Source organism: Lytechinus pictus, chromosome 3 (assembly GCF_037042905.1).
Source record: "Lytechinus pictus isolate F3 Inbred chromosome 3, Lp3.0, whole genome shotgun sequence".
NCBI classification, from domain to species: Eukaryota; Metazoa; Echinodermata; class Echinoidea; order Temnopleuroida; family Toxopneustidae; genus Lytechinus; species Lytechinus pictus.
This window is the reverse complement of record NC_087247.1, coordinates 4,229,575-4,254,000: the sequence shown is the minus strand read 5'-3', so window position 1 is coordinate 4,254,000 and position 24,426 is coordinate 4,229,575. Positions and strand designations below refer to the sequence as shown.

The 24,426-nt window shown below is 38.0% G+C and overlaps 1 protein-coding gene across 1 annotated transcript in view; it reads left to right on the top strand.

Annotated features, from left to right (window-relative positions):
- Positions 1–24,426, top strand: part of LOC129257961 (plexin-A4-like) — a 53,539-nt gene that overhangs the window by 5,587 nt on the left and 23,526 nt on the right. The window contains exons 3-13 of the mRNA XM_064097899.1: positions 3,993–4,097; positions 5,160–5,261; positions 8,474–8,567; positions 9,268–9,458; positions 11,163–11,317; positions 12,538–12,655; positions 13,314–13,447; positions 14,326–14,493; positions 22,452–22,554; positions 23,057–23,290; positions 23,902–24,069. Coding sequence (XP_063953969.1) covers positions 3,993–4,097; positions 5,160–5,261; positions 8,474–8,567; positions 9,268–9,458; positions 11,163–11,317; positions 12,538–12,655; positions 13,314–13,447; positions 14,326–14,493; positions 22,452–22,554; positions 23,057–23,290; positions 23,902–24,069 — 1,572 coding nt within the window. The remainder of the gene's footprint in view (positions 1–3,992; positions 4,098–5,159; positions 5,262–8,473; positions 8,568–9,267; positions 9,459–11,162; positions 11,318–12,537; positions 12,656–13,313; positions 13,448–14,325; positions 14,494–22,451; positions 22,555–23,056; positions 23,291–23,901; positions 24,070–24,426) is intronic.

The window sequence follows — 24,426 nt, the reverse complement described above, 5'->3', positions numbered from 1 at the left end:
CTAGATCGAGACGTGAACTCCCCTACTCGAAGAAAACCAAAGAAAGCGATTAGAAAGGCAGCCCGAAACAATGCCAGATCATACGTATTAACGCATACGTGAGTCAATGAATTTAGGATGGATTTGAGAATAGGCAGGGTTATGGGACACCGGGTATCACGGCGAGCATTTTCCCGCCTGCACCCGTCTACCAGCCGCCGGATTACAAACGCGTCAGTCACGTCAGGCCAACCCAATGTTTGCATCGTAAAAGCCAGGCCTGATATATATGTACTTATTGTTGCCCCCGCATACCCATTCCAGGAGAGATAAGCAATAAATTGAGCGACCTGCTCAACGTCAGGACGTATACTTATATCATAATGATATTGCAGCCGAAACTGCTTAAACACAGACCAAGCGTTCCTATAAGTATGATGAGTGCCGGGCGCCCGCGAAGAAAACAACAGATGCTCTCTCTCTATATGAAGCTGCTCCAAAGATGGGCGGGAAGCTTGCTGCCAGCCAGATCTGCGCCTGGTGCTAACCTGCGAAACCTGTCCATCTGAAAACGAGAGAGGGCATCAGCCTTTTCATTGCGAGAGCCTGGCACGTAACGTGCTTTGAACATAATATTATGTTCCAAACAAAGAACTACAATCAAACGAACCAGTTTCATTACACTAGGACATTTCGAAGTTAAGGAATTAACAACATGAACAACTGTTTGATTATCTGACCAAAATAAGACCTTAGAATTAGCTAGAAGAGCCCCCCACATACGTATACCGACTACTATTGGGAAAAGCTCTAGAAAAGCGATGGAATAATTCTTCTCCAGTATTTCAGCTGGCCATTTCCCTTGAGCCCACTTATCCTGGAAGGATATACCAAAGCCAATGCTACCCGCAGCGTCAGTAAAGAACTGAAAATGAGCATTAGTTACCCATGTTGAGTGTGAAAACATAACTGTGCCATTGAAATCGGACAGAAACGTAAGCCAGGCCTGCATGTCCTCTTTTGCGCCGCGTGAAAGCCTTATCCGGTGGTTTGGGGTGCGGACCCCTTTAGTAAGATCGATAAGTCTCCTTAGGAAGGCTCTTCCGGGAGCCACGGCTTTACACACGAAATTAAGGCTGCCAATTAGCGACTGCAACTGCCGCAACGAGAGCTTATCTTTCTTAACAAAATCAATGAGCATTGCCTGTAACACGTTTACTTTCTCCTTGGGTACCCGAACTCTCTGCTCAGCCGCGTCGATTTCAAGCCCTAAAAATATGATAGTGGGAACGGGCCCCTCAGTCTTCTCCTCCGCTATCGGGACGCCAAAAACCTCGCACATCGCCTTAAAATGATACATCAAGGAACAACATTCCTGCCATGTTGCGCCAACGAAAAAGAAATCATCCAAATAATGCAAAATTTGCTCTGAATTCGCAATTTCACGGCAACATGACTCAAGAAAAGTGCTAAAACGCTCAAAATGGGCACATGAAATTGAGCAGCCCATTGGCAAGCATTTATCAAAGTAATACGCGCCATCAATGCAAAACCCCAGAAGGGCAAAATCGGAGGGATTCACTGGTAGTAAGCGAAAAGCGGATTTTATATCGGTTTTTCCCATGAGAGCACTAGCTCCCAAGCGAGCAACGAGATCAACCGCCTTGTCAAATGAAGTGTAATTCACGGAACATAAATCGGAATCAATGTGGTCATTAACCGAAGCCCCCCGAGGAGAAGATAGATGCTGAATTAGACGGAATTCTCCCGGATTTCGCTTGGGGACGAGCCCTACCGGGGAGCAGCGAAAGTTATCGAAAGGCGGGTCTTGGAAAGGACCTGACATTCTCCCTAAACTAACTTCCTTACCAACTTTCTCCAACAGCATGTCCCTATGCTCCCTAGCAGATTTCAAATTACGCGAGAACACAGAGCGACGCTCGCCTGTGAAACCCAATGAAAAACCCAACCTAAAACCAGAAATCAGAAAAGCTGCATTATGTTGATTATGGTGCCGTCTAAGAAATGGGAGCATGCTGCCAAGCTTAATTGGAGTTGGAGCTAGGCTTCTGTTTGGCAATTGCAGCGGCAGAGTTGCAGGCGAGTGAGCCATGCGCTGCTGAGGAGCATTTTCCGCACCGGTGAGCATAACGGCAGGCGGTGCGTTGGCATGACCCAGCGTTAAAGGCGAAACAAACTGGTGAGGAGCGGAAGGGGGCAGGCGCGGCGCCAGGGGCCCGAATTGCCCCTTGTCTGTTGGCATATCCTGAGGATGGGAAACTACCCCGCCGAAACGACCGGTCGTATGGCCGAAAGGGCTGGTTACCCCCAAAAGACGAAAACGCTGCTCGACCGGGCGTCGAAGCTACTGTCAGCCATAGCTCGGTGTCTATGACAGCCCAGGAACGATGTGGATGACGGGCCTGACGTAACCGAAATTGAATGTCATAGGCCCGCCAATTGAAACCCCCAAAACACACAATAGAGCGAACGATATCCATATACTTGAGGAGCTCGCGCGCACGCATACAGTGTCGCTCCAAGTATATAGACGCATAAATAATGAACGCAGATGTCCACTGTTCTATGCTGGCGATCACCGGAGCCTTGCTTTGGGGGCGAAGCATTAAAGCGGACCCGGTGGCACAAAGGCTGAAGGCCTGCAACTGGGAACTTTCCTCACTTAAGCTTTCCCTTTTTAGTAATCCACCTAACTCTACAAATTCACCTTTCCAAATCTTCTCCTTAACACTGGAAGGCACCTCCCCGCCCAAATCATCACACACACAGCTAAGCATATCTGGCTGCGCAGACAGCGTAGGAAAAGGAGGGTTGGGGGCTGGTGTAAAATTATCATGACTATTAAGCCCCTCAACTACAGGGGCAGGAGGGATAGAAGGGGGAGCTTGGGATTGAATTTGGGGAATGACCGGATCTTGTGGAGAAGTCACAAGAGGCCAGGAGCCCCCCATTGTCCCGAACTCACCGTTGGTTGTCGACGCCGAACTTCCAGCAGCTGGGCTCTGCGTAGAACTAAAAACTTGGCCGACGTCTGTCTCGAGGTCGACAGGAGAAGGCTGGCTGGCGGCATCTCGGACCGAACGACGAGTAGACTTCCTCTGACTTAACTTTTTGCCTGGCTTAACCTTGGGCATGATTGAATAATGCAGGGGTGGCGAAATTGAAAAGTCCTTAGAGCAAACTGTGACTCCTAACAGCTCAAAAGTCCAACAAACGGATATAAACACAAATATACAGGTATGTTCCCAGATAAAAGAATAAATTCTCAACTGCGAAGCGTTCTTTAAGATATATGAATGGGTTAGAAAGACAATTAGAAGGATCACAACTAAAGAGTTCAACGAACGAATAACAAAAATACAGGAAGTATGTTGCACAAGACAGGTGAATTGAGATGGAAGATGCCTTCAAATCGACTCCACGAAGAAGAATGCTAACTTGTTAGAAATTGGCTTTTGCCCCCTCCCGAAATTACCACGTCAGCTAATGCGACGTAGCATTTTTAGCCACGCATCCTTGTAATGTCCGAAAAATACAAAAATTCGCAACGCAACATTTTTTGGCCACGCCTCCTCGTGAAGTCCGACAAAATACCATATTTGGCATCGCAACATATCTCCGCCAGGGCAAAGGAATTCGCCTGACCAGGCCCCTTCCTTGTAAAACACCTGTTACGTACCGCTGGCGGGCTATGTTGTTGTCCAGCTAGTCTGACCTGAGATAACCTCTCGTTAACTCGCTTCGCGCGTTAAGAGGTATTATGGCTGTTATGATTCCCATTCTTATGCTTATATCATAAATTGCCTCATTTGAAATCTATTATTGAATATGTCTTCATCATTATTTTCATTACTGTATTGTTCTTATTCTTGTTGATCTTTTTATTTCTATTATTATTGTCATTGTTATTATTATGATTATTATTTTATTATTAATATTATTTAGATTAATATTGATATTATAATCATGGTTATTATACTTATTTTGTAAAGGGACCATCATCTTGTGCCAAGCTTCTACCTGTAACATCAGCCATTCAAATTCCCGTCGGTTTGGAGAGAGAATTTCAGCTGAAAGCTATCAATCTCCCATCTATGGTAAGACATACATGTGTAATTACATCTGATAAGATCTTAAATTAAAAATATGGGTCAATGCTTGTATAATTGTTACTGTGTTTTCACTGTAACTTGGGTTGAGTGTCTTATTTTCAGGTAGGGTTGAACACCGCTGGAGAGCAACTGTGAATGTGTTTATACCCAAATAATACGTAAAAACCTGCAGATTATGATTAGAAGTAGAATTGACGACGCAAATGTGGGAAATTTGCCACTGGGTTTGTATTCAGAGTATAATTTTAGTGTTCACATCGTAAGATGTCAAACACTAAAGAGCGATAGAAGATAATTTTCTCTTGAAATCTTTGCAAGACAGGTAGGTATTTAGATAAGTAGGTATACGTTGATTAATTGTTAAACAGTAAAGTGATTCTGACCTACGTCATGCATATTTGGCTTTCTCTTTGCACACGTAAAATAGAGGAGTTCCACACAGCTTGTGGATTGAAACCTGTGATTCTGCGGGACTGAAAAGCGATTTTTGACACATCACATGGATCACACTGATTGATTTAAAATTGTCAAAATTGTTGCGCTGCGTATGGGTCATGTGACGAACCCTTTGAGCCTAGGTCCGGTGTAAACATGGAATGTATCTGGACTTTATCAGTGCTACAGTGTCTTTTCAAAGATGACTTTTCAAATCCACAAAATATTATGTCGAAGATTCAGAGCAAGGAGAATTTCTAGGTGAGGATTATATTATTTCTGTGATGTTTCACTCCCATAAATAGGCATACTATCAAATTTTAAATATTTGTGAGTACTGACTTACAAAATTTGCAGATTTCAAACCCAACTATGAGAATATTCACCAATACAGTACTGCATGTAGCAAACATCAAATGTAGCTTACACGTGTTGTAGTAGCTCAGATAAGAGTGAGAAGACATCTTGGAAACAAAATTTTAGCCCGTGAAAATGGGGCTTCCCTTTGATTATTATATTCTCACTCATTCCTTATGGCAACCTGTGCTGCATTTCTTGAGTGCCTTTAATAACAGTTGTTCATATGTTATCTCCATTTCTGCTGGGATCCAGGTTCAAGATTTTGAGTGTGTTGTATACGATGATGAGGGCCGGGAGCAGGTCACATCTGCAGTTGTCATCAACAGAACAGACGTTATCTGCACAGCCAGGAGGGTAAGATTCCTTTATACCATTATTGAATATTTCTTTAAACATTTTTAGATATGTAAACATTGCTTTATTACCCCTCCCCCCACCCGCTAAATATCCAGAAAAATTGTTGCAAAAGTTGTGTCAGTTATCTCAGTTTCCAACTATGATCTTTCTTGCTCTTGTGATACTTTGTACATTATTCATAAATGCATTTATCATGTGATTACTTTCATAATTAGTTTGTTTTTTTCAGGAAAGTCATTGAATGATTGTGACATCTGTTTACTAAACTCTATACCATCTGTAGCCATGACCTGCACTACAAGTTTATTTTTAAAATTTAGAAATATGATTTTTTTTGTTTTGGTCCTTTCTTTATTTCCTTCCTATCGCTCCCATATCCTTTCTATTTCACAATGTTTGTAGAAGGATGTGTCAGTATTTTAAAGATCTTTCAGAAGTAACACATTAAATGGATATATTTGATATTGTAGTAATCTTACTTTTTAAACCCAAGTTACACCTACCTTCTCTTTGTTTCTTTTTGAAATTTTCTTTTTCATATTTTTGTCACCATGTATGTGTACATAATACAGTGCTATTTAATGATTTTTTAAATTTTGTTTATTTAATGTAAATCATATTAAATCTTTCACGTTGTTACAATTGAATCTTGTACTTATTATAGATTTATAGCTGTATGATGTAAATTTCAAGCCTTGGAAAACAGTTGTTAATAATTCTGAAATTAGGCACCCCCAAAAAATACCCAGATAGGTAATAATAATAATAATAATAATTATTGAGGGACTCTCCATTTTCACAATGATAATCACAATCATAAGGCTATTTGGCTCAAATCTATTTGTAATCCAAACTACAAATGCATCAAATTGGACACATTGTTTGCCCTTATATAACCTATTGAATACAAGGTTTGATATTTTAATTTGTACCATACCAAAGTTAAAGATTCCTTGATTCTTTTAGTTTTATTTTTCATTGGATTGGGTCTTTGGATGTAATATATCTTTGTCACCTTCATTTTGTGAAAACATGTCTATTATATGAACCAAGCTAAATCAAGAAATAATGTCTTTATACAATAACATTAGAAAATATCACTTGTTGGTGATTATAAAAGTGTCTTGAATTACATAGAAGGTTTTCTTACTTGAAAATTAGATTAAACTGTTACTGTTTCTCAAGTTCAAACTATTGTACATTTTTCAATCACTGGATTACCCCCATAAATATGCTTATATTATCATAAAAAAGTGAGTGCAATTACTTGTGTATTTGATAGAATAATAGTTTTTGGAATACAATTGTATTCAACGATTCATTGTCCCTTGTGACTAGCTATTCACCAGTGGAACTCAACTGAAGATTCTCTTTATCAGAGTACCTAAGAATATTCATTGTTTTTCATCTTTCATTTCATAATATTTTGACCATGGACAGACGTTTTGGTGTGTTTTTTTTTTCAGTCTCACCAGTTCGCTTAATAAGGCAGCTGGATATTTAATAGCAAAGAAATTCAAGTAATTCAAGTAATCATTTTGATCACTCCACCAACATTATTTTCATTATGACAACCTTAAAGCATTTGGTGGAGTTCATTGGCATTACCTGCAAATTGTTCCTGCTTGCCTTTTTTACAATTTAGTTTGTAGTTAAAGTTATTGTATTTGTGTTTATTTTCCAAGCAAGTGCTTCTGGATGTCGCCATAAGCCATAAATATGCTTTAAATGACTAGCATCGATATAAACTCCATTCATGTCTTAAGCTAACCAACAAATCAAATTTATCTTCCTACTCGCATTTCCTTCTTATTATTGCTCTGTGAATGTTCTATACCTGCATGTTCAAACATTCCTCCTTAATTACACTCCCCTAATTGGGGTATTTCAACTAATAGCCCAAGTATGTCTTAATGGGGATGAGTCGAGACTGTTTCATGCGTGTCTAATGCCCTTGCTATCTTGGGGGACGAGGGGCTGAGGTAATTACAGTCTCGTTAACATTCCACTACAGTGATCATGGCCGTATGTGAAGGAGGAATCGCTATAGGGCCCTCAAGCCTCCCATCTCCTGGGAGCCAGGCGCTCAATGACCTGGGGGGTGTTTCACAAAGATTTAAGTATGACTTAGAGTAGCACTTAAATACCGAGTTGCGTACGGTATGAAAAGCTTGACGACATTGGTCAGAGCGTGTCATGAGGATGCGCACTAATGCGTATTTATCAATAAGATCGCGCGTTGCCTATCATGTACGCTTCGGCATTTAAGTGCAACTTAAGTCACACTTAAATCTTTGTGAAACACCCTCCTGGAGGTGAATGAAACTTGTGACTGCATTCTCTCTCTCTATTTTGATCACATATTTGTATTCAAGGCCATTGTGTGTCTCTCTATTGTGTGAAAGGTCCAATGCATAAATTTTCTGGCGTGTGGAGAAATCACACGGTAGAATGAATTCAAATATAAATTATGTTTATTGTTCACACTCATTTATTCATGCAACCTTGTCGCCATTATTGTCAATATCTCCAATATTAACTCTTAATAACATGCCAGAAATATTACAGCTCAATGTTTTTTTATTCACATTAACGTGGTGCCATTCGGTGGCTTTGACTGGTTATGAATTAGGCTACAGTCACACCAATGAAACTGACTCCAAACTGACAAATAGCATTTGTCAATCTGGAGTAGGTATCGCCGGTGTGAATTCTATTCTCCGGTGTATCCTCTCTATCCTGTGAGTACGCCAAGCCGAGTGAGCATGCAAAACCGAGAACCTGTCTCCCGAAAATATTATTCGATTGAAATCGTCTAGAACTAGACTACCGATGTGACTCTGAATATGCCTAATAATGGTGGCAGCAGTGGGATGTACTTCCTGATGAAGAAAAGGAAGAGGTTTAGAAATTAAGTCTCTCTTATGACATTACCAAATTCACATTAAAAATGTTATGTTTGTGGAATATGATCCTTTTCTTTGAAAAAAAAACTCAAGAAAATTTATCATCATTATTGCAAAACAATCACATGATAAACTGTTTAGTGCAGGATGGTGTGTTTAATGCAATTCAATGAGTATGCTTTATTGAGTAAAAACTGGTTGGTGCTCTCTTTGACATATTTCAAGAATGATAAATTGAACAAATATAAGAGAAACCATGGCAAAATGAATATAATATACAACAATATTTATCTTTCTTTGCAGTATACATATAATACTGATGTGTTGGAACTAGAAGTGCCTGTGTCCGTCCGTTGGAATGGAAATTTCTACATTGACTCACCAAGTGATATCAATGGTAAGATCCAACACATTTTTTAGAAAAGTTTAAGTGTGGGGGAAATGTAACAAACCAGGGGCCTGTTGCAGAAAAGATTGTGTTGAATCACAATCAAAATGATCAAGAGCAAGTCCCAAATGCATAATTTTGATTTGTTGAAAATCAAGATGTGTTGATTGCAACGCTTTTAGGGTCCCAGGTAATAAATGATTTTTAAAGAAAATATTTTCTATTATACACTTTTATTACGTTTACTGGGTATGGATTCTTACAACAGCATACTTATTTTGAAAAAAAAAACCATGTTCGAAATTTAAATGATGCTATATTTTCCTTACTTTGATTAGCCATTATAATTTTTTCAACTGATATTATATCATATATCCAGATAATTCAACTTATTGTTTCTGTAATAAGTGTTTTTAATCGGTTATGGGTTTGAACTGGACCCACCTTAGAAGGGCCTTTGAGATCAAGGTGGGGGGGGGGGGAGGGGGTTGGGGTTCAAGGAGGAGAGGACAGTCAAGGCAAGAGGATGAGGAGAGTAGAAGGGTTGATCTGAAAATGATTGCTGTGCGTGTCTCTAATGATATCCAACATCAATATGTGAGATGAAATCAATTTATGAGATGTAATAGGTCTACAGCATCCAACAATTGATTGAGTTTAGTTGTTAGGAATCACCCTACTGAACTCCTTGCATTGCTTGTTTCTACAGTCACTCTCTACAATTGTGAGTTTGAGCGAGATAGCTGTAGCCGATGCCTGTCTCCCAAGGTCACCCCGGTTGGTTTAGGATGCGGATGGTGCGGGACTGTCTGCGGTGTCCGCCAATCTCCGGAATGTCAAGGAGATTCCTGGATCCCTCAAGGATCCAATCAAAGTTGTCCTGGTCCAGTGGTCTCAAGGGTAAGTCTGGTTTGATTCTTGCTAGACTCTGTCAGTTATGACTTTATATCACTTGGCATAATGTGTAATTGAGTTTTTACAGATGTTTATCAGTCGGATATAATCATTTTGGTCTAGGAACAACATTTAATGTTATCATAAAGGAGACGTGACCAGGGCTTGAACCTCAAACCTCTGCATCAGTTTTGAATTTTCCGCATGTAGCTTGGATTACAGGTACACGCAACAACCCCCATAATGCAAGTGTATTTAGGAATGTCTATGGTGTCTGTTAATCTCCAAATTTTGAAAGAGATTTGTAGATTGTTCAAGGGCCTAAATCAAGGATTGCTCTGAATACCCAGTTGAATCAATAGTGTGGTATCATTAAACAGATCTACTCTTGACAGGTTCTGCCAAGAGTGACTATATCTGTCTTTGGATTGTGGTATAGGTGGGGATGCCTATGGTGTATGTGATTTCTCAAGAGTCTATGGGAATCTTGATTTTTTATTGATACAGTAAAGGGTCAATTCACAAACGTTCCTTTGAGTAGTAACACTAAGCCATGGGGCAATGGTATTCATATTCATGTGGTATCAGGGAATTTGCAATATCAAATACATTTGTTGATCTCTCTAGGGTATAATAAAAGCTTTCCAGAATTAAAAAAAAAAGTTTAGTTAGAGGGGTGCCAATTTTCAATTAAGAACCTGAAATATACCTTGGCTTTTATTTGTAGGCCAACAATTTGAATATTTTCATTCACAAAATAGTTAATCTTTGATGATTCCAACATCCCTTCTGGTTTTCCATCATTGATACAGTTGTGGTTGTTTAAAGGACAAGTCCACCCCAACAAGAAGTTGATTTGAATAAAAAAATAAAAAATCCAACAAGCATAACACTGAAAATTCATATGTAAAATAAGAAAGTTATGACATTTTAAAGTTTCGGTTAATTTCACATAATTACAAAATTAGCTATTGAATATGAGAGCTTATTCAACAGTTTAGTGTGCGAATGCGTGAAATATACAACGCGAACAACAATGAAATCAATGCGATGCGCAGCATAGAGCACAACTACGCTCTATGACGTCATAATGAACTACGTGCAAGTCGCATGTCAACGACCAAAATTGATCCTATGAAGTGATAATGGCATAATGTGATAAGTGATATGACTCGGTTAAATCAAATTTCTCCCTTTTTTTTTGGGGGGGGGGGGTGGGGTGGGATAGATGATAATAATTATATTGGATGGCGTTATATCATGAAATACCAGAAATTTCCCACTCATTAGGGCCAATATTCCACTCATCTGCGATTCGTGGAATATTTTCCCGAACTCTTGGAATATTTCTTGTATTTCATTCTGAGCCATCCAATATAATATAAATACTATATGGTTCAGTCAACTTGGTCCTTACTGTCAAATCTGAAAAAAATGAAATATTGTATAATTCAAACAATAAAAAAACAAAAGAAAAAGTGAGTGAGGGACATCATCGGCTGTCTCATTTGCATGTCACTGAGTTGTGCATATCACTGTCATGTGAAAAATAAGCGAAACTTTAAAATGTAATAATTTTCTTATTTCACGTCCGATTTTGATGAAATTTTCAGCATTACGCCTGTTTGATTTTTCAATCATTTCCAATCAACAATATACTGGGGTGGACTTGACCTTTAATGATTGTCTTTTTATCTGCCCCATCCTCAGATCTTCCCTATGTCGGGTCCCATAGAGGGTAATACGTTGGTTGAGATCATCGGTAGCGACCTTGGACAAAGCTTCTCAGATATTGCTTCTATCATGCTTGGTCAGCATTCCTGCAACCCTGCAGGTTTACAGGATAGCTACCGGGTGGGTTCCAGGTAAGATGGGAGATTTCCTCAAAGTTACATTCCTTTTCCTGTTCTATTATTCAACCTTTCAATGTCTTCCTGTAGATATTTATGTTTTTAAGCTGTAGTTTATGTACAAAAATGTGGCTTTTAAAGTTAAGCTATATGGGAATCATGTGTATATTGAGGATTTTGCGTGGTAAAACTTTATTTGTTAATGGAAATCTTTTGTCAATTCTTATCTGCTCAAATGAATATTTTAGTAGTCTAGCATGGATAGGATTTGAACTTGTTTCTTGTATATTAAAGTAAAATCAGATTTAAAAAACACCAGTTTAAATAGTTCTACCTTTAGTGAATGGTTTATCTATGACCAGCTGTGATATTTTATTAGACATGTTTGATATTACTTCATTTGCTTGTGAAGTTAAAAAAGCACTTGAATATTAGAAATTTCATAAGGAAATAAGATATATATTTCATTCCAAAAATGTGAATGATTAAAAGAAAGTTCACCCTGACAAAAAGTTTATTGCAAAAATAACAGAAAAAATAATAAAACGTTAACTATTTGTGAAGGTTTCAGAAAAATCCATCAAAGATTTAAAAAAAAAAGATTTTTTCATTTTTTGATTAGTGGCGTCATATGCGAGTTAAGCAGCTTTCCCACATATCTTGTAGTAAGTAAATCAATGAAATGTCATATTCTCAAAAAATGAAAAAAAAAAATTATTGTACCTTCAGTGCATCAACAGATAAATCATTTCAATACCCACTCCTGAATGAAAAACAAAATTATGTCATTACGAACCATTAAGAATTGAAATTTATGCATTTTACGTCACATAACATATGGGCAGCTATGGGTATATGGCATCACAAATCAATAATGAAAATTCTAATAACTTTCATTATCTTTGATGAATTTTCCTCAAATCTTCACCAATATTTTACATAATTTTTTCGGGTATTTTTCAAAAAACCTTATGACGGTGTGAACTTCCCCTTTAAATGAATGACTACCTACATTGTTATGTACCGAATTGAGTTTCTGATATCAACACCTTGTTTCATTTAACTTATTTTCAATGATTTAAGCTAGAATTTAATCTCATATTTACTTTTGAATAATCATGTTACACAGTGTCATTATATTTCAGTAGTTCCTATACATATAATTTGCATTTGAAGGGCTCTGATCCTTCTGTTTTTGAAAAATTGCTCTTTATCTTATATTTCTCAAATCCCAGAGTTAAATGCCTGACCTCAGCAAGGATTGGTGAAGGAGAGGTTTTAGTGAGAGTGACCGTCAGAGACTCTCAGAATAATTTGTTGGAGAGTACAGGATCAGTCAGGTTTACATACCGTGTAAGTCTTAACAACAATCTATAGCATTTATGAGGTGCTGATTATCAAGATATCTATTCAGTTGAGCACTATATATTGCCTAGGCCTTACCTTCAGGTGTTCAAAGGTGCTTGGTGCATTCAAGGAATTGATCCTGCCGTGTACACATGTAACTCATGTGGGTTGAATGCAGTACATGTGGATCAGTTTTTTGCTGAAGGAAATTACACCATGGCTGGGATTTTCACCCAATACCCTCAGTCAGGTTATATACCTTACGTAGAGGATCTTGTATTCTGATCGGTTAAAAAGGGGCTTTATAACGTTATATTTTCTTTTATTCTCTACCTGTATATTCACTGCAATGAATGGATTGGATTGGAGGATTGGATTGAATTAATTGGAATGAGAATTTGATCACTCTCTTGCTGGTCATTTCCTGTCTTCTTGCATTTAATTTTTCTGAACATTTTATCAGGATAGATTCCTCTTTGATTGTGCAATCATTTGACTGATTTTAACTCGGAAAATTGATCAATTCTCAAACTGTAAATTAGATTTTTGTACTGGCATTTTCACCAGGATAGATATCCTCTTTTATTATGTAATCATTCCCTCATCCTACTTCCTTCCTTATTCCTATCAATCTCTTACACCACCTCTCTCTTGTCTTGAACAGGATCCAGAGATCACCGGGTTCAGTCCGTCGTCGGGTATCGCCAACGGAGGCACGGTCGTCATGATAACGGGCTCCGCCCTCAATACAGGCAGTAACATCACAGCATCCATCGGTGATGCTCCTTGTGATATCATGTGAGTGAAGACAGCTGTGTTAGCTGTCATAGAATTCTATATATTCTAACTCTTTTAATACCTCATGAAGGAAGTAGTGCTAATCATAATCTGGGGCCTGTTTCACGAAGATCTACAATAATAATAATATAAATAATAATTGGCTTTTATTATATAGCGCTTTATCAATGTACGACTGCTCAAAGCGCTTCACAATTACTATTACCCGGTCACTGGATTCATAACTATTGTAACTTTGCCATTGTGGCAACTAAAATGGTAATGCATGGGCTCAGCAGCCAATCACAATCAAGGATTCCATGGTAGTTGCAATACTGGCAAAGTAACCATAGTTGTAAGCCTTTATGAAACCGGGCCCGGGTGTGCATATTATCGAAATTCTATTGGGTTTGTAGAAGGATGTCCTCAAAACCATAACATTCCAACCATACATTGATTGTAGAGTTACTTTAATTGCAACTTTTTATGAAAACAGCCGAAGATATGTTTCTTTTTTATAGAAAGAAATTTGATGTATGTCTTTTGAAAAGGCACCATTTCTGTACCAATTATTTTTAGCTCATGACTCATAGAACCCCCATTAAAAAAGAAAGACACCTACGTTTCTATCTCTACCATGCCATTGCATTTGAAGCAGTTGTCCGAAATGCAACTTTCATTAAGAAAAATATTAGCTTTTGATATTTTTTTCCTGGATAAAATGAGCACAAATATATTTTTTAAGATAGTCATTATATACTTGTGTAGATAAAAAATATCAAACCATTTTAAGCCTAAGCCTAACATAAGTCAGTCAATTTTTGGGGAGGAATTTGTCATCAGTGGCATGATACATGTAGGTGTTAATTTATCAATCTTTTTTAATAAATCCTTTGTAGGTCTATCAATGATACCTTCGTGAGCTGTGAGACTGGTAGGGCAACAGAGAACCTGTCTAGTCTGGTGACTCTGACATTCGATGGAGCTGAAAGGGATTCACAGGAGATGTACACGTACAAACCAAACCCCACCTTCGCGGAATTATCAACATCCAAGTCCATTGTATCGTAAGTAGAACCAAGCGGTTGTTTCAGATCCAGGCCTACAAAGGAACTGGGGATAGTTTTATTTTATGAAAGCTGCCAGATCTGACAAGTTCAGCAATTGATAGTTTTCAGATTTTTTCTAAATTTCAATTAATTATGCTCATTTTTTCATGAAATCATACTCCTTGCTCTAATTCACTAAATAAAGCTCATAGAAAGCTACTTTGTGGTGAAAATATTCTTTATGGCTTTCCTAACAACAAGGAAAAAATTCCACTACCAAAATCCATCTTTTATCCATGTAAAAAGAGAATCTTTTTATTTTATTTTATTTTTTGGATAAAATTCATTGGGGACATTATTTCAGTCATAAAGAGCATCAAATTAAACAACTGTTGTCAACAAAAGTGAGAATAATCACTCATTTGTAAATTTTAGATTTTGAATTGACTTTGTCCATGATACATAACTTTTTTGAGCAATTTTGGTCTGATGTGTACTTACGTAATGTTGTGTAATCTCATAACCGCATGCCCGGACGTCACAAATTTGGTCTCAAAACGTTGCCTGAGACTTGAAAGTGAAAAATCAGCGAGTGGCAAGGCAAAAAAATTCTTGCAGTGGATATATCGCGAAAAATGTAGAGGGGGGGGGGGGGCCGAAATAAAAGTTATCCAGCTCCTGAAAAGGAGGGTGATACATATAAAACTAAAAAACAAAACAGAACAACTGAAAAGCCCCCAAATAAAACAAAAAGTAAAGATATGTTACAAATTTCATGTTTTATGTGCACTTATATTCAGCTTATTCAGTGGTTAAATCTATCTTGATGAATTTTTCATCGAATAGAGTATGTGTTGATGGTTGATTTGAAAAAAAGGAGACTTTTTATTCGATAACTACTCATTATCATTTAATTTTTATGAAAACATAATGATAATCATGTCCTGGCTGGAAAGGATGTGTAAATAATTTCTCACACGTCAACTTATTAATGTGCCTCGTAAATTTGCCTAGAGATTTTGACCATATTCTCTGTTGAATAATCCACCATCCATCGTTGAAGGTGAAATTTTGCTGACAAGATTGTAAAATTTGCAGTCATAACCTCAGCACCAACTCTGTAAAGTGATGAATAAATGATGGATGAATGATGACTCTACTTACAGTCAGATTTCTGTAAAGCAGGGTGATAAACGATGTTTGTCTATTTCCATGATGAAAGATGCAAGTTACAGAGATTTTATCACTCTCTTTTCTTTCATGTGTTCCATGTTACTTCTTTATGTTCCATGTTATTGCCCTTTCTGTTGCTCCTTCTTTCCCTCTTCCTCTTTATTATCTCTCTCTCCTTTGCTCTGTATCTATCTTTTTTTGTTCCCTTTCTGACTGTCTCTTTCTTGTCTCCTTTTCTCACTTTTTGTCTACCTTCCTATTACCCTCTCCTTTTGTTTTTTTTTTCTAACTTTCTGCTCTTCCTCTCTTATCTTTTCTCTGTATTTATCCCTTTCTCCTCTCTCTGTTTCTATATCACTTTCTGACTTCCTGCATTTCTTTTTTCTTTCTTTCTGTCTTTTTATTCATATCTCTCTTTCTGTCTCACTTCTGCCTATCTGCCATCCTATTTATATTTTCTTTCTCTCTTTCTGTCTGTCTCCTATTCTATTCCTATCTCTGTTTACTTTCTTTCTTTCTTTCTTTCTGCCTTTCTTTCTTTCTTTCTTTCTTTCTTTCTTTCGTGAGGTAGTTGTGTTTTTTTCGAGCTCCGGTTTTTCTGGTTTTTCACTGATTTATATGACCATTTGGTCCTTGATTTTGTACCATTAAAATTGTGTTGGGTTATAGATTAATATAGACTCGATCCTCCTTCGTCAGGTTTATCAATTTTAGTGTTTTTTAAACACATTTTCTGTTATTTTTTGTAAGGTTTCTAGACTGGTTCGTACATGGCCAGTCAAGCAAACCAACGTAGTGTACAGGGCCAGCGTACCACAAGTGCAGCTGGCCCTTTGTTAAACAATGTAGGACATTTTAAAAATGTCACCCGTCACAATGGTGTAAGCTTTCAAGCTATTGAAAATGTAACGATACAATCTTATATCAATGTCTTTACTACAACGATACCCGCTAATGACGTAATATCTGCCTCTCGCATCTCTAATGGTCGCATAGCTGTGTACCTAAAATCCAAAGAAGCTGTTATCAATGCTGTACAACAAGGCCTTGAGTATGAGGGGGCCTTTCTTGAACTAACCCCCCTTGTACGGCCCACTACTCGAGTCATTTTATCTAATGTATACCCAGAACTACCGAATTCTGTCTTGACTGAAAATCTAGCACCTTTTTGCAAAGTTGTGTCCGACTGCAAACCAATACCTCTAGGATTTAAAGACAAGCGTCTAAACCATATTATGAGTTTTAGAAGGCACGTTCAAGTGTTAGTGAAACCTAACACAACACTTCCAGATAACATTAATTTCGTGTTTTCAGGTATGAACTATCGTGTATTTATTTAAACTGAGTCAGTTAGATGTTTTAACTGTGGTGAATTTGGTCATATTTCCCGCAATTGTAAGAAACCTCAAACAAGCACAAATACTAATCAGTCAAAGACAAACGCTGCCCCAGTTTCAAATGACACGAGAGTGCGCCAGCGCGGATCCTCCCCGCCTCTCACTACGGTTTCGGACCCCATGCCACCATCACCTCCCCCCTTGGCGGCAACTACAATGGCCCCACCTGTACCCACCTCCTTTGATTTCCCTAGTTTACCACCTCGTGATCGTGGGCCCTTTTCAACCTCAGCCACCCCCTCGCGCATTAGGAAGCCTCAATCCTCCCCACTGCACATACCTCTGACATCACCTGCTCAACCGTCCAGCAATTCAACTACCACGCCCATAGTCGTGTCCTCCAAGTCCCCTCCCCCCAAATCTATTTCTGCGTGCCCTTCGCCTGTGTGGAAAACTCCCCCATCACCTGTCCGAACTTTCTCTGAAGTTGTTTCAAAACGTAAGCAACTAACACCCGAATCAAACGAAAACAATACTACTCTTACTACACTGAAGGCCCCCTCTCCTCTTCGGAAAGTGGCCAGGAAAGCTCCCTCCTCCCAAACCGAAACCGTAGACTCTCCAACCCTAACACAAGTCCTTGACTCCCAAACCCCCAATATCCCTCCTACCCCATCCTCCACAGTTGGAGATTCATCTACAGACACTGACTCCATGACTTGGGAAGATGCCCAAACGGATGAAGATATCCCGAAGGAAGATGCACTCCCATTGACTCAAGGCCCCCTCTCCCAAGGCCAAATTGTGAAATTTCTATCAAACGTGAAAGGGCGGAAAAAGCCTGCCCAGATTGCACGGAAATATACATCAAATATTCCAGGGCTAGTTAAACAATTAAAGCCCCTGAAAAACAGCCCCCTAGTAAAACGTAACATGCAGCAGAGGATATACAAATTGATCAGCACTCTGGAGAGCTAATTTCTTTTTACCTTCTCTCCATTCATTACGTACGCTCAAGTTGCTATAGCCATAATGGCATTGTCAATGCTGACCCTCAACACCGGAGGATGCTCCTCCCAAACTCAAAACGCCTCCTTCCGAGTTTATGTTGAATGCAACCCGCTCGTTGTATTTTTACAGGAAACTTACCACCTTAAAGATAGCAATCCTTGCTGGAGCAACTGGTCCCATAAACCTTTTTGCTCACCCGGTATTACTCGAGGGTCAGGAGTGACAACTTTGGTCAATAATTCTCAAGTCGATATTTTATCTACTTTTATTGTTTTTGATGGCTATATATTGTATAACAAGCTCTCCCATAATAACTGTATTTATCATGTATACAACACACTCATTCCTCAATCTGATGAAATGGCAATTAAAGCTATTAATGCCCTTAATTGTCATATCTCCACCTGTTGCGAAGATAATATTGTGATTGTGGGTGATTTTAATTGCACTGAAAATCCTGCCATTGATCGTTTGTGCACGCTCACAGAACGCAGACCTAAACTTGTTACGGCTTTGCAAAATGTTCTGAATAAATCTTCTCTTTGCGATGCATGGCGTTTTCTAAATCCAAATGAAAAGAAATTTACCTGGCAACGGCACAATCCAGCCAGTGCACATGGCTTTTCAAAGTCTAGATTAGATCGATTTTATGTACCATCGTGTCTAGTTTCTTCTATTCATACGTGTGAAATTATACCTTGTTCCTTATCTGACCACTCTGCAGTTTCTCTTACTTTGAAATTCCCAATACGGGCTAAAGGAAAAAGTGCATATTGGATTTTCAATAACACCCTTTTGGAAGACGAAAGTTACATTGATATTATTCGTCTTTTTTGGTCAGATTGGCAAAAAGAAAGAAATGACTTCCCGAATCTTGCATCTTGGTGGGATTTCGGAAAGGTTCATATAAAATCAATTACTCAAATGTATAGTAAAAAAATAGTACAAAGGAAAAGGCAAGCTCTCATAGAAATTAACAAGGAGATTGATAAACTTCAGAGCGCAAAAGAATCTAGCCCACAAGATAAATATACTCTCGACGAGCATAGAAATGCATTAAACTCGTTACTGAAAAATGAAGCACGCGGAGCTCTTGTGAGGTCTCGCTTTAAATACACAAATGAAACAGACTCATGCTCCAATTTTTTCTTTAACTTAGAAAAAACGAATTCCTTATCAAAAAGTATATCCCGCATTCGGCTCGCTTCGGGACGTATTTCGGAGAACCCTTCTGAGATAAAAAATCATGTTCGGGATTTTTATGAATCTCTTTACACTCGAAAGCCAACTGACAAAAGTGCCATCAATAGTTTACTTGTAAATATCAAAACGCTTGATCCGTCCTTATCAAAGGACCTTGAGAATCCAATATCTGTAGAAGAACTTGATAATGCTGTCAAGCAGCTAGGTAAAAATAAGTCTCCTGGTATCGATGGACTTACCTCTGAATTTTATCATGTCTTTTGGCCCATGCTCAAAGATGATTTTCTCGAAGTTCTTACCTCCTCTCTTGAATCTGGATTTTTACCATACTCCTTTAGGAGGGCGGTCATTACTTTACTCCCCAAAAAAGGAGACCTCGCTGATATTTCAAATTGGCGTCCCGTCTCCCTCCTCAACACAGACTATAAAATTTTTGCTAGGCTGCTTGCCAGTAGGCTAAAATCATGCATTGATCATGTTATTGGAAGAGACCAAAGTTATTGTATCCCCGGTCGTTCTATTTATGACAACATTAATCTCATTAGAGATATTTTGTTCTATGCAAACACTGATAATATTTCTTTGGCTGTATTGAACTTGGACCAGAAAAAGGCATTTGATAATGTAGATCACGTTTATTTATTCAATGTTATGAAACGCATGGGCTTTGGAAGTCATTTTATATCCTATATACGAATTTTGTATGAAGGGGCTGAAAGCCTCATTAAAGTGTGTGGATCCCTGACAGCTCCTTTCCCCTTTGAGAAAGGAATACGACAGGGATGCCCTCTATCAGGGTTGCTATATACTCTCGCCATTGAGCCTCTCCTGAACTCACTAAGAGAGAACGTGTCAAATCATGCATTAAATATCCCTGCTTTTAACAAACCTTGTGTAGTATCTGCATATGCAGACGATGTATCGATATTTGTCACAGCCGATGCTGGCTTTGAATTAGTTGAACGAACTTACAATATGTTTAGTCTGGCCTCTGCTGCATGTTTAAATACAAAAAAATCACAAGGCCTTTGGGTCGGCCGTTGGAAAGGGCGGAATGATAAACCCCTCAACTTTTCTTGGAATAGTGAAGGTCTCCCCTTTTTAGGAGTTCATTTAGGGAACACGTTTAATTATTCTAAACAAAACTGGATTAAATGTAAAGAAAGACTTAATAAGACTTTCATTTCGTGGTCTCGTTTATCGAACTCACTCTCATTTAAAGGCAAGGTATTGATTGCAAACCAGCTCGCTGCATCAAAAATATTTCATGTTCTTGCAGTTCTTTCTCCTCCTGAAAATGTATTAAACGAACTTCAGAATTTAATTGTGAATTTTATCTGGTCAAATAAGCGGCACTGGTTAAAGAAAGAAGTGTTGTATGAAAAACCTGACGAAGGAGGGCTGGGGCTAGCTTGTCTCCAAGCTCGTGTTCTAACTTACAGATTTTCGATTATTCAACGGTTTCTTTCCTTAAATTCTCATCCAGTAAACGACTTTATGGCTCATTTTCTGAGACAGTATTGTAAATTAGGATTTGATTACCAATTGTTCTTTACAAGAATTGATCCTAAGTTTTACACAAGTCTTCCAGTTTACTATAGTGAAGTTCTGCGAGCTTGGTTGACATCTGGAGCTCGAATTGTGACACAATCCCTCTCTTTCAGCCATGCAATTAACATGCCCTTAAATAGTTTTCATATCATTGATGCAATTGATGTTGATAATTTTTTTCCGACGCGCCTGATGGCATGCGGAGTGAAACTAGTTCGCCATTTGATAAACCACTCAACTGGTCTTTGGATTGAGAGTAGCTGTCTCCAAAAGAACTTTCCAAGAGGACTTCGACAACCATCATCGCGTCTCATCGAACGTGAAACATTACTCATTCGAACTGCACTCTCTAAAGTTTTCCCTACATATTTTAATGACTCAGGCTGTCAACACAAATACTCTGATCTATTGTCTGCTCCAGTTACTCCGATCAACTTCACTCTGGCTTCTTCCGAAAATGGACTTATTGCTTCTTCTAAAGCTATCTACAGAATCTACAGGAAAGAACTAGATAATACGACAATCTTATCAAGCTCACATTGGCATGATACTGGATTTCTCGATCCATCTACAAAAGTGAACTGGCTATCTATCTATCAATTACCAACACCTAAAAAAGAGGCTGATATTCAATACAGACTCCTTCACAATATTTTACCGTCGCTCACTATACTCCATCATCTTAATACAGACATTTCTTCTTTTTGCGGATGGTGCGGAGAACTAGGAACCATTCAACATCTGTTCATCGAATGTAAAGGAATCCAACCTTCTCTCAATCTTCTTCATAGACTGTTGAACAATCTCCTCCCCTCTCTCAAACTTAATTTTGACCTATACTGGGCACTCATTCCGCATGCCAGAGGGCGTGACAGAAAGGTTATCCGGCTTGCTAATTTTCTTATTATTAGTTTAAAAAGTACCATTTATTTTATGTACCGTACCTCAAATTTCACCGATCCACTTATTATTTGGTTACATCGTCTCAAAAACAGAATACTCTATGAATTTACTTATTACAAATTATGTTCTAATATTGATGCCTTTTTACGTAAATGGTGTATGAATAGATTACTTTTTACAATTAACGAGGGCAGCATTGCATGGCTCATTTAACATTTGGTTTTATAACTCTGTGCTTGTAATCAACCTGATCTCATTTGAATGTTTATGTCAAACTATTCTTTTATTATATACCTGACTTTTGTGATTATAATTTGTAAATAAAGTTTTCATTTGAAAAGTCAAAAAAAAGTCTTTCTTTCTTTCTTTCTTTCTTTCTTTCTTTCTTTCTTTCTTTCTTTCTTTCTTTCTTTCTTTCTTTCTTTCTTTCTTTCTTTCTTTCTTTCTTTCTTTCTTTCTTTCTTTCTTTCTTTCTTTCTTTCTTTCTTTCTTTCTTTCTTTCTTTCTTTCTTTCTTTCTTTCTTTCTTTCTTTCTTTCTTTCTTTCTTTCTTTCTTTCTTTCTTTCTGCCTTTCTGCCTTTCTGCCTTTCTGCCTTTCTTTCTTTCTTTCTTTCTTTCTTTCTTTCTTTCTGCCTTTCTGCCTTTCTTTCTTTCTTTCCTTCTTTCCCCCTCCCTCCCTCCCTACCTCCCTGCCTTTCTCCTTTTGTATGTTTTATTCTCTTGCACTTACAATTACCCCCAACTCCCACACACACTCTCTTTGTCTTACTATATATCTGTCTTTCTTTCTCTTTCTAGGGGTGGAGTAAATATCACCATTTACGGTGTGGGGTTTGAGACCGTCCAAGAAGCCTTACTGATTGCTGCGCTCATAAGAGACCCTACAAGAGCAACCTCTGTGGTATGTTTGACATTGTACCCAAAATCAAATACCTGCTTCATATTTACCCATCTGAGATGATTCGATATTAAACAGCTATGTATTCCTTTTTTTGTACATGAATCCTTGGAATAAAAGATTGACCATTCCCTTTTAACTACTTATTTGTTGATTGGGTCATTACATTCCTCGCTCGATTGGTTATCTACTAAATGTATGTCAGTGAAATCGTTTAAAAGACCTTTGAAAGATAATTTTTCAATTTTCACTTTTATACTACATAAAAAATGCATTCCATCAATTTCTACCACTATGCCTACTTACTTGATTAATTCATTTGATTTAGCAATGATTTAGTAGTGTTATGGCTTGAGCAATTCGTAAAGTGAACTAAACTTTGAGAAAAATGTGGGTCGGACAGACAGAAAGTTTACTACTTTTAATGCAAAATTGCCCTGTAGACAAAATAGCTCCCATTACTAAAATATCAATTTTTTTCTCTGCTTGACTCCCCCATTTACAGGAATGTCACCTCCTGAGTGATGTAGAGATGGGTTGTCCCAGCCCTCGTCTTCCCACTTTACAATTGACCAATCAGAAGAGACGTAGGAGAGAAGCAGAGGAGGTCTCCCTTGCGCTGTCACTGGATGATTATCTGGTCAACATCAGTGATTCCTTTGAATATTTCCCAGACCCTTATTATGAAAACTTCACTGATGTTAAAGAGGTCTATGGGAATGATACACTCAAGATAAATGTGAGTATTGATATCTAATATGATAATGATGATAATAACAATGCAACTTATAAAGCACTTGTATCCACTGCAGAGTACTCAAGGCAATAATTGTCATTATTTCCGTGGCTGTAGCCTGACGATTATAAAGCGGCAAATATGTTAAATGATTAGTATTCATGTGAGATACCTATTTACCTCTCTTTGGTCGATCGCAGCACAATGTGGATAAATTCATTGCTGAAGCAAACAATGCCATGGTTGAGATAAAAGAGTTTTTTTATTATTATTTGTTCATTTAAATCTTAAAACATTTTGTGTTCCATGATGAAAGGGCTATTAAAATTGAAAGGAAATGGTAGCAAATAACAGTCAATTGTACTGTTTTTTTGAGGGTTTTAGGATTTATTTTATCATAAAAACTCCTGTGTCTTTCTGCAAACACATGTATACTGTAGAGATACAAACTCACATGCATTCACCTACATCTGAAACACCCACACCCACAACTGAGCTTTCTGGGAGTCTCTTATGAAAATGGCACAATTTAAAATATAATGATTGCCCTCTACAGATGTTAACTTAGTTGTTTAATGTTCTTCACCTATACTATGTTGTCTTTTTAACCAAAGGGCAAAGATTTGAATCTAGCAGTGAGTAAATCAGATGTCCGCGTCGTGATTGGTGATAAAGTCTGCGAAGTTCTTAGCATTACAGCAGAGACACTCTTCTGTCGTTTACCACCCACCCCACCTCAGGTCAAGCGAAATGGAACCTCTCAGACCTACCCATCAGTCATTGTAAGTCACCACTGTTTCATCAAGGTTTTAAGCAAAATATTATCTTTTTGGTTTCCCCTGTTTCATTGATATTTGTAAAGAAAGAAATTAATTTTTGTTTGTCGACCATGTTCTCCATGTTCTCCAGTTCTCCAGTCATATATTCTTTGAAAAGATTCACCATCCTGAATGAGATCTTTGAATTGCTGATAAGTCTTATAAATCATCTCAGTAATATCTTTGGAATGTCTCCTTTTTAAAAACAAGATGTTCTTGCGGGATCCAGCAAGAAATTATTATTGTTGACTGAGAAATATGGCATGCAACATTCAGTTACAATAACCCCCTTCCTCTTGTAAATTTTATTGTGTTTTCCAA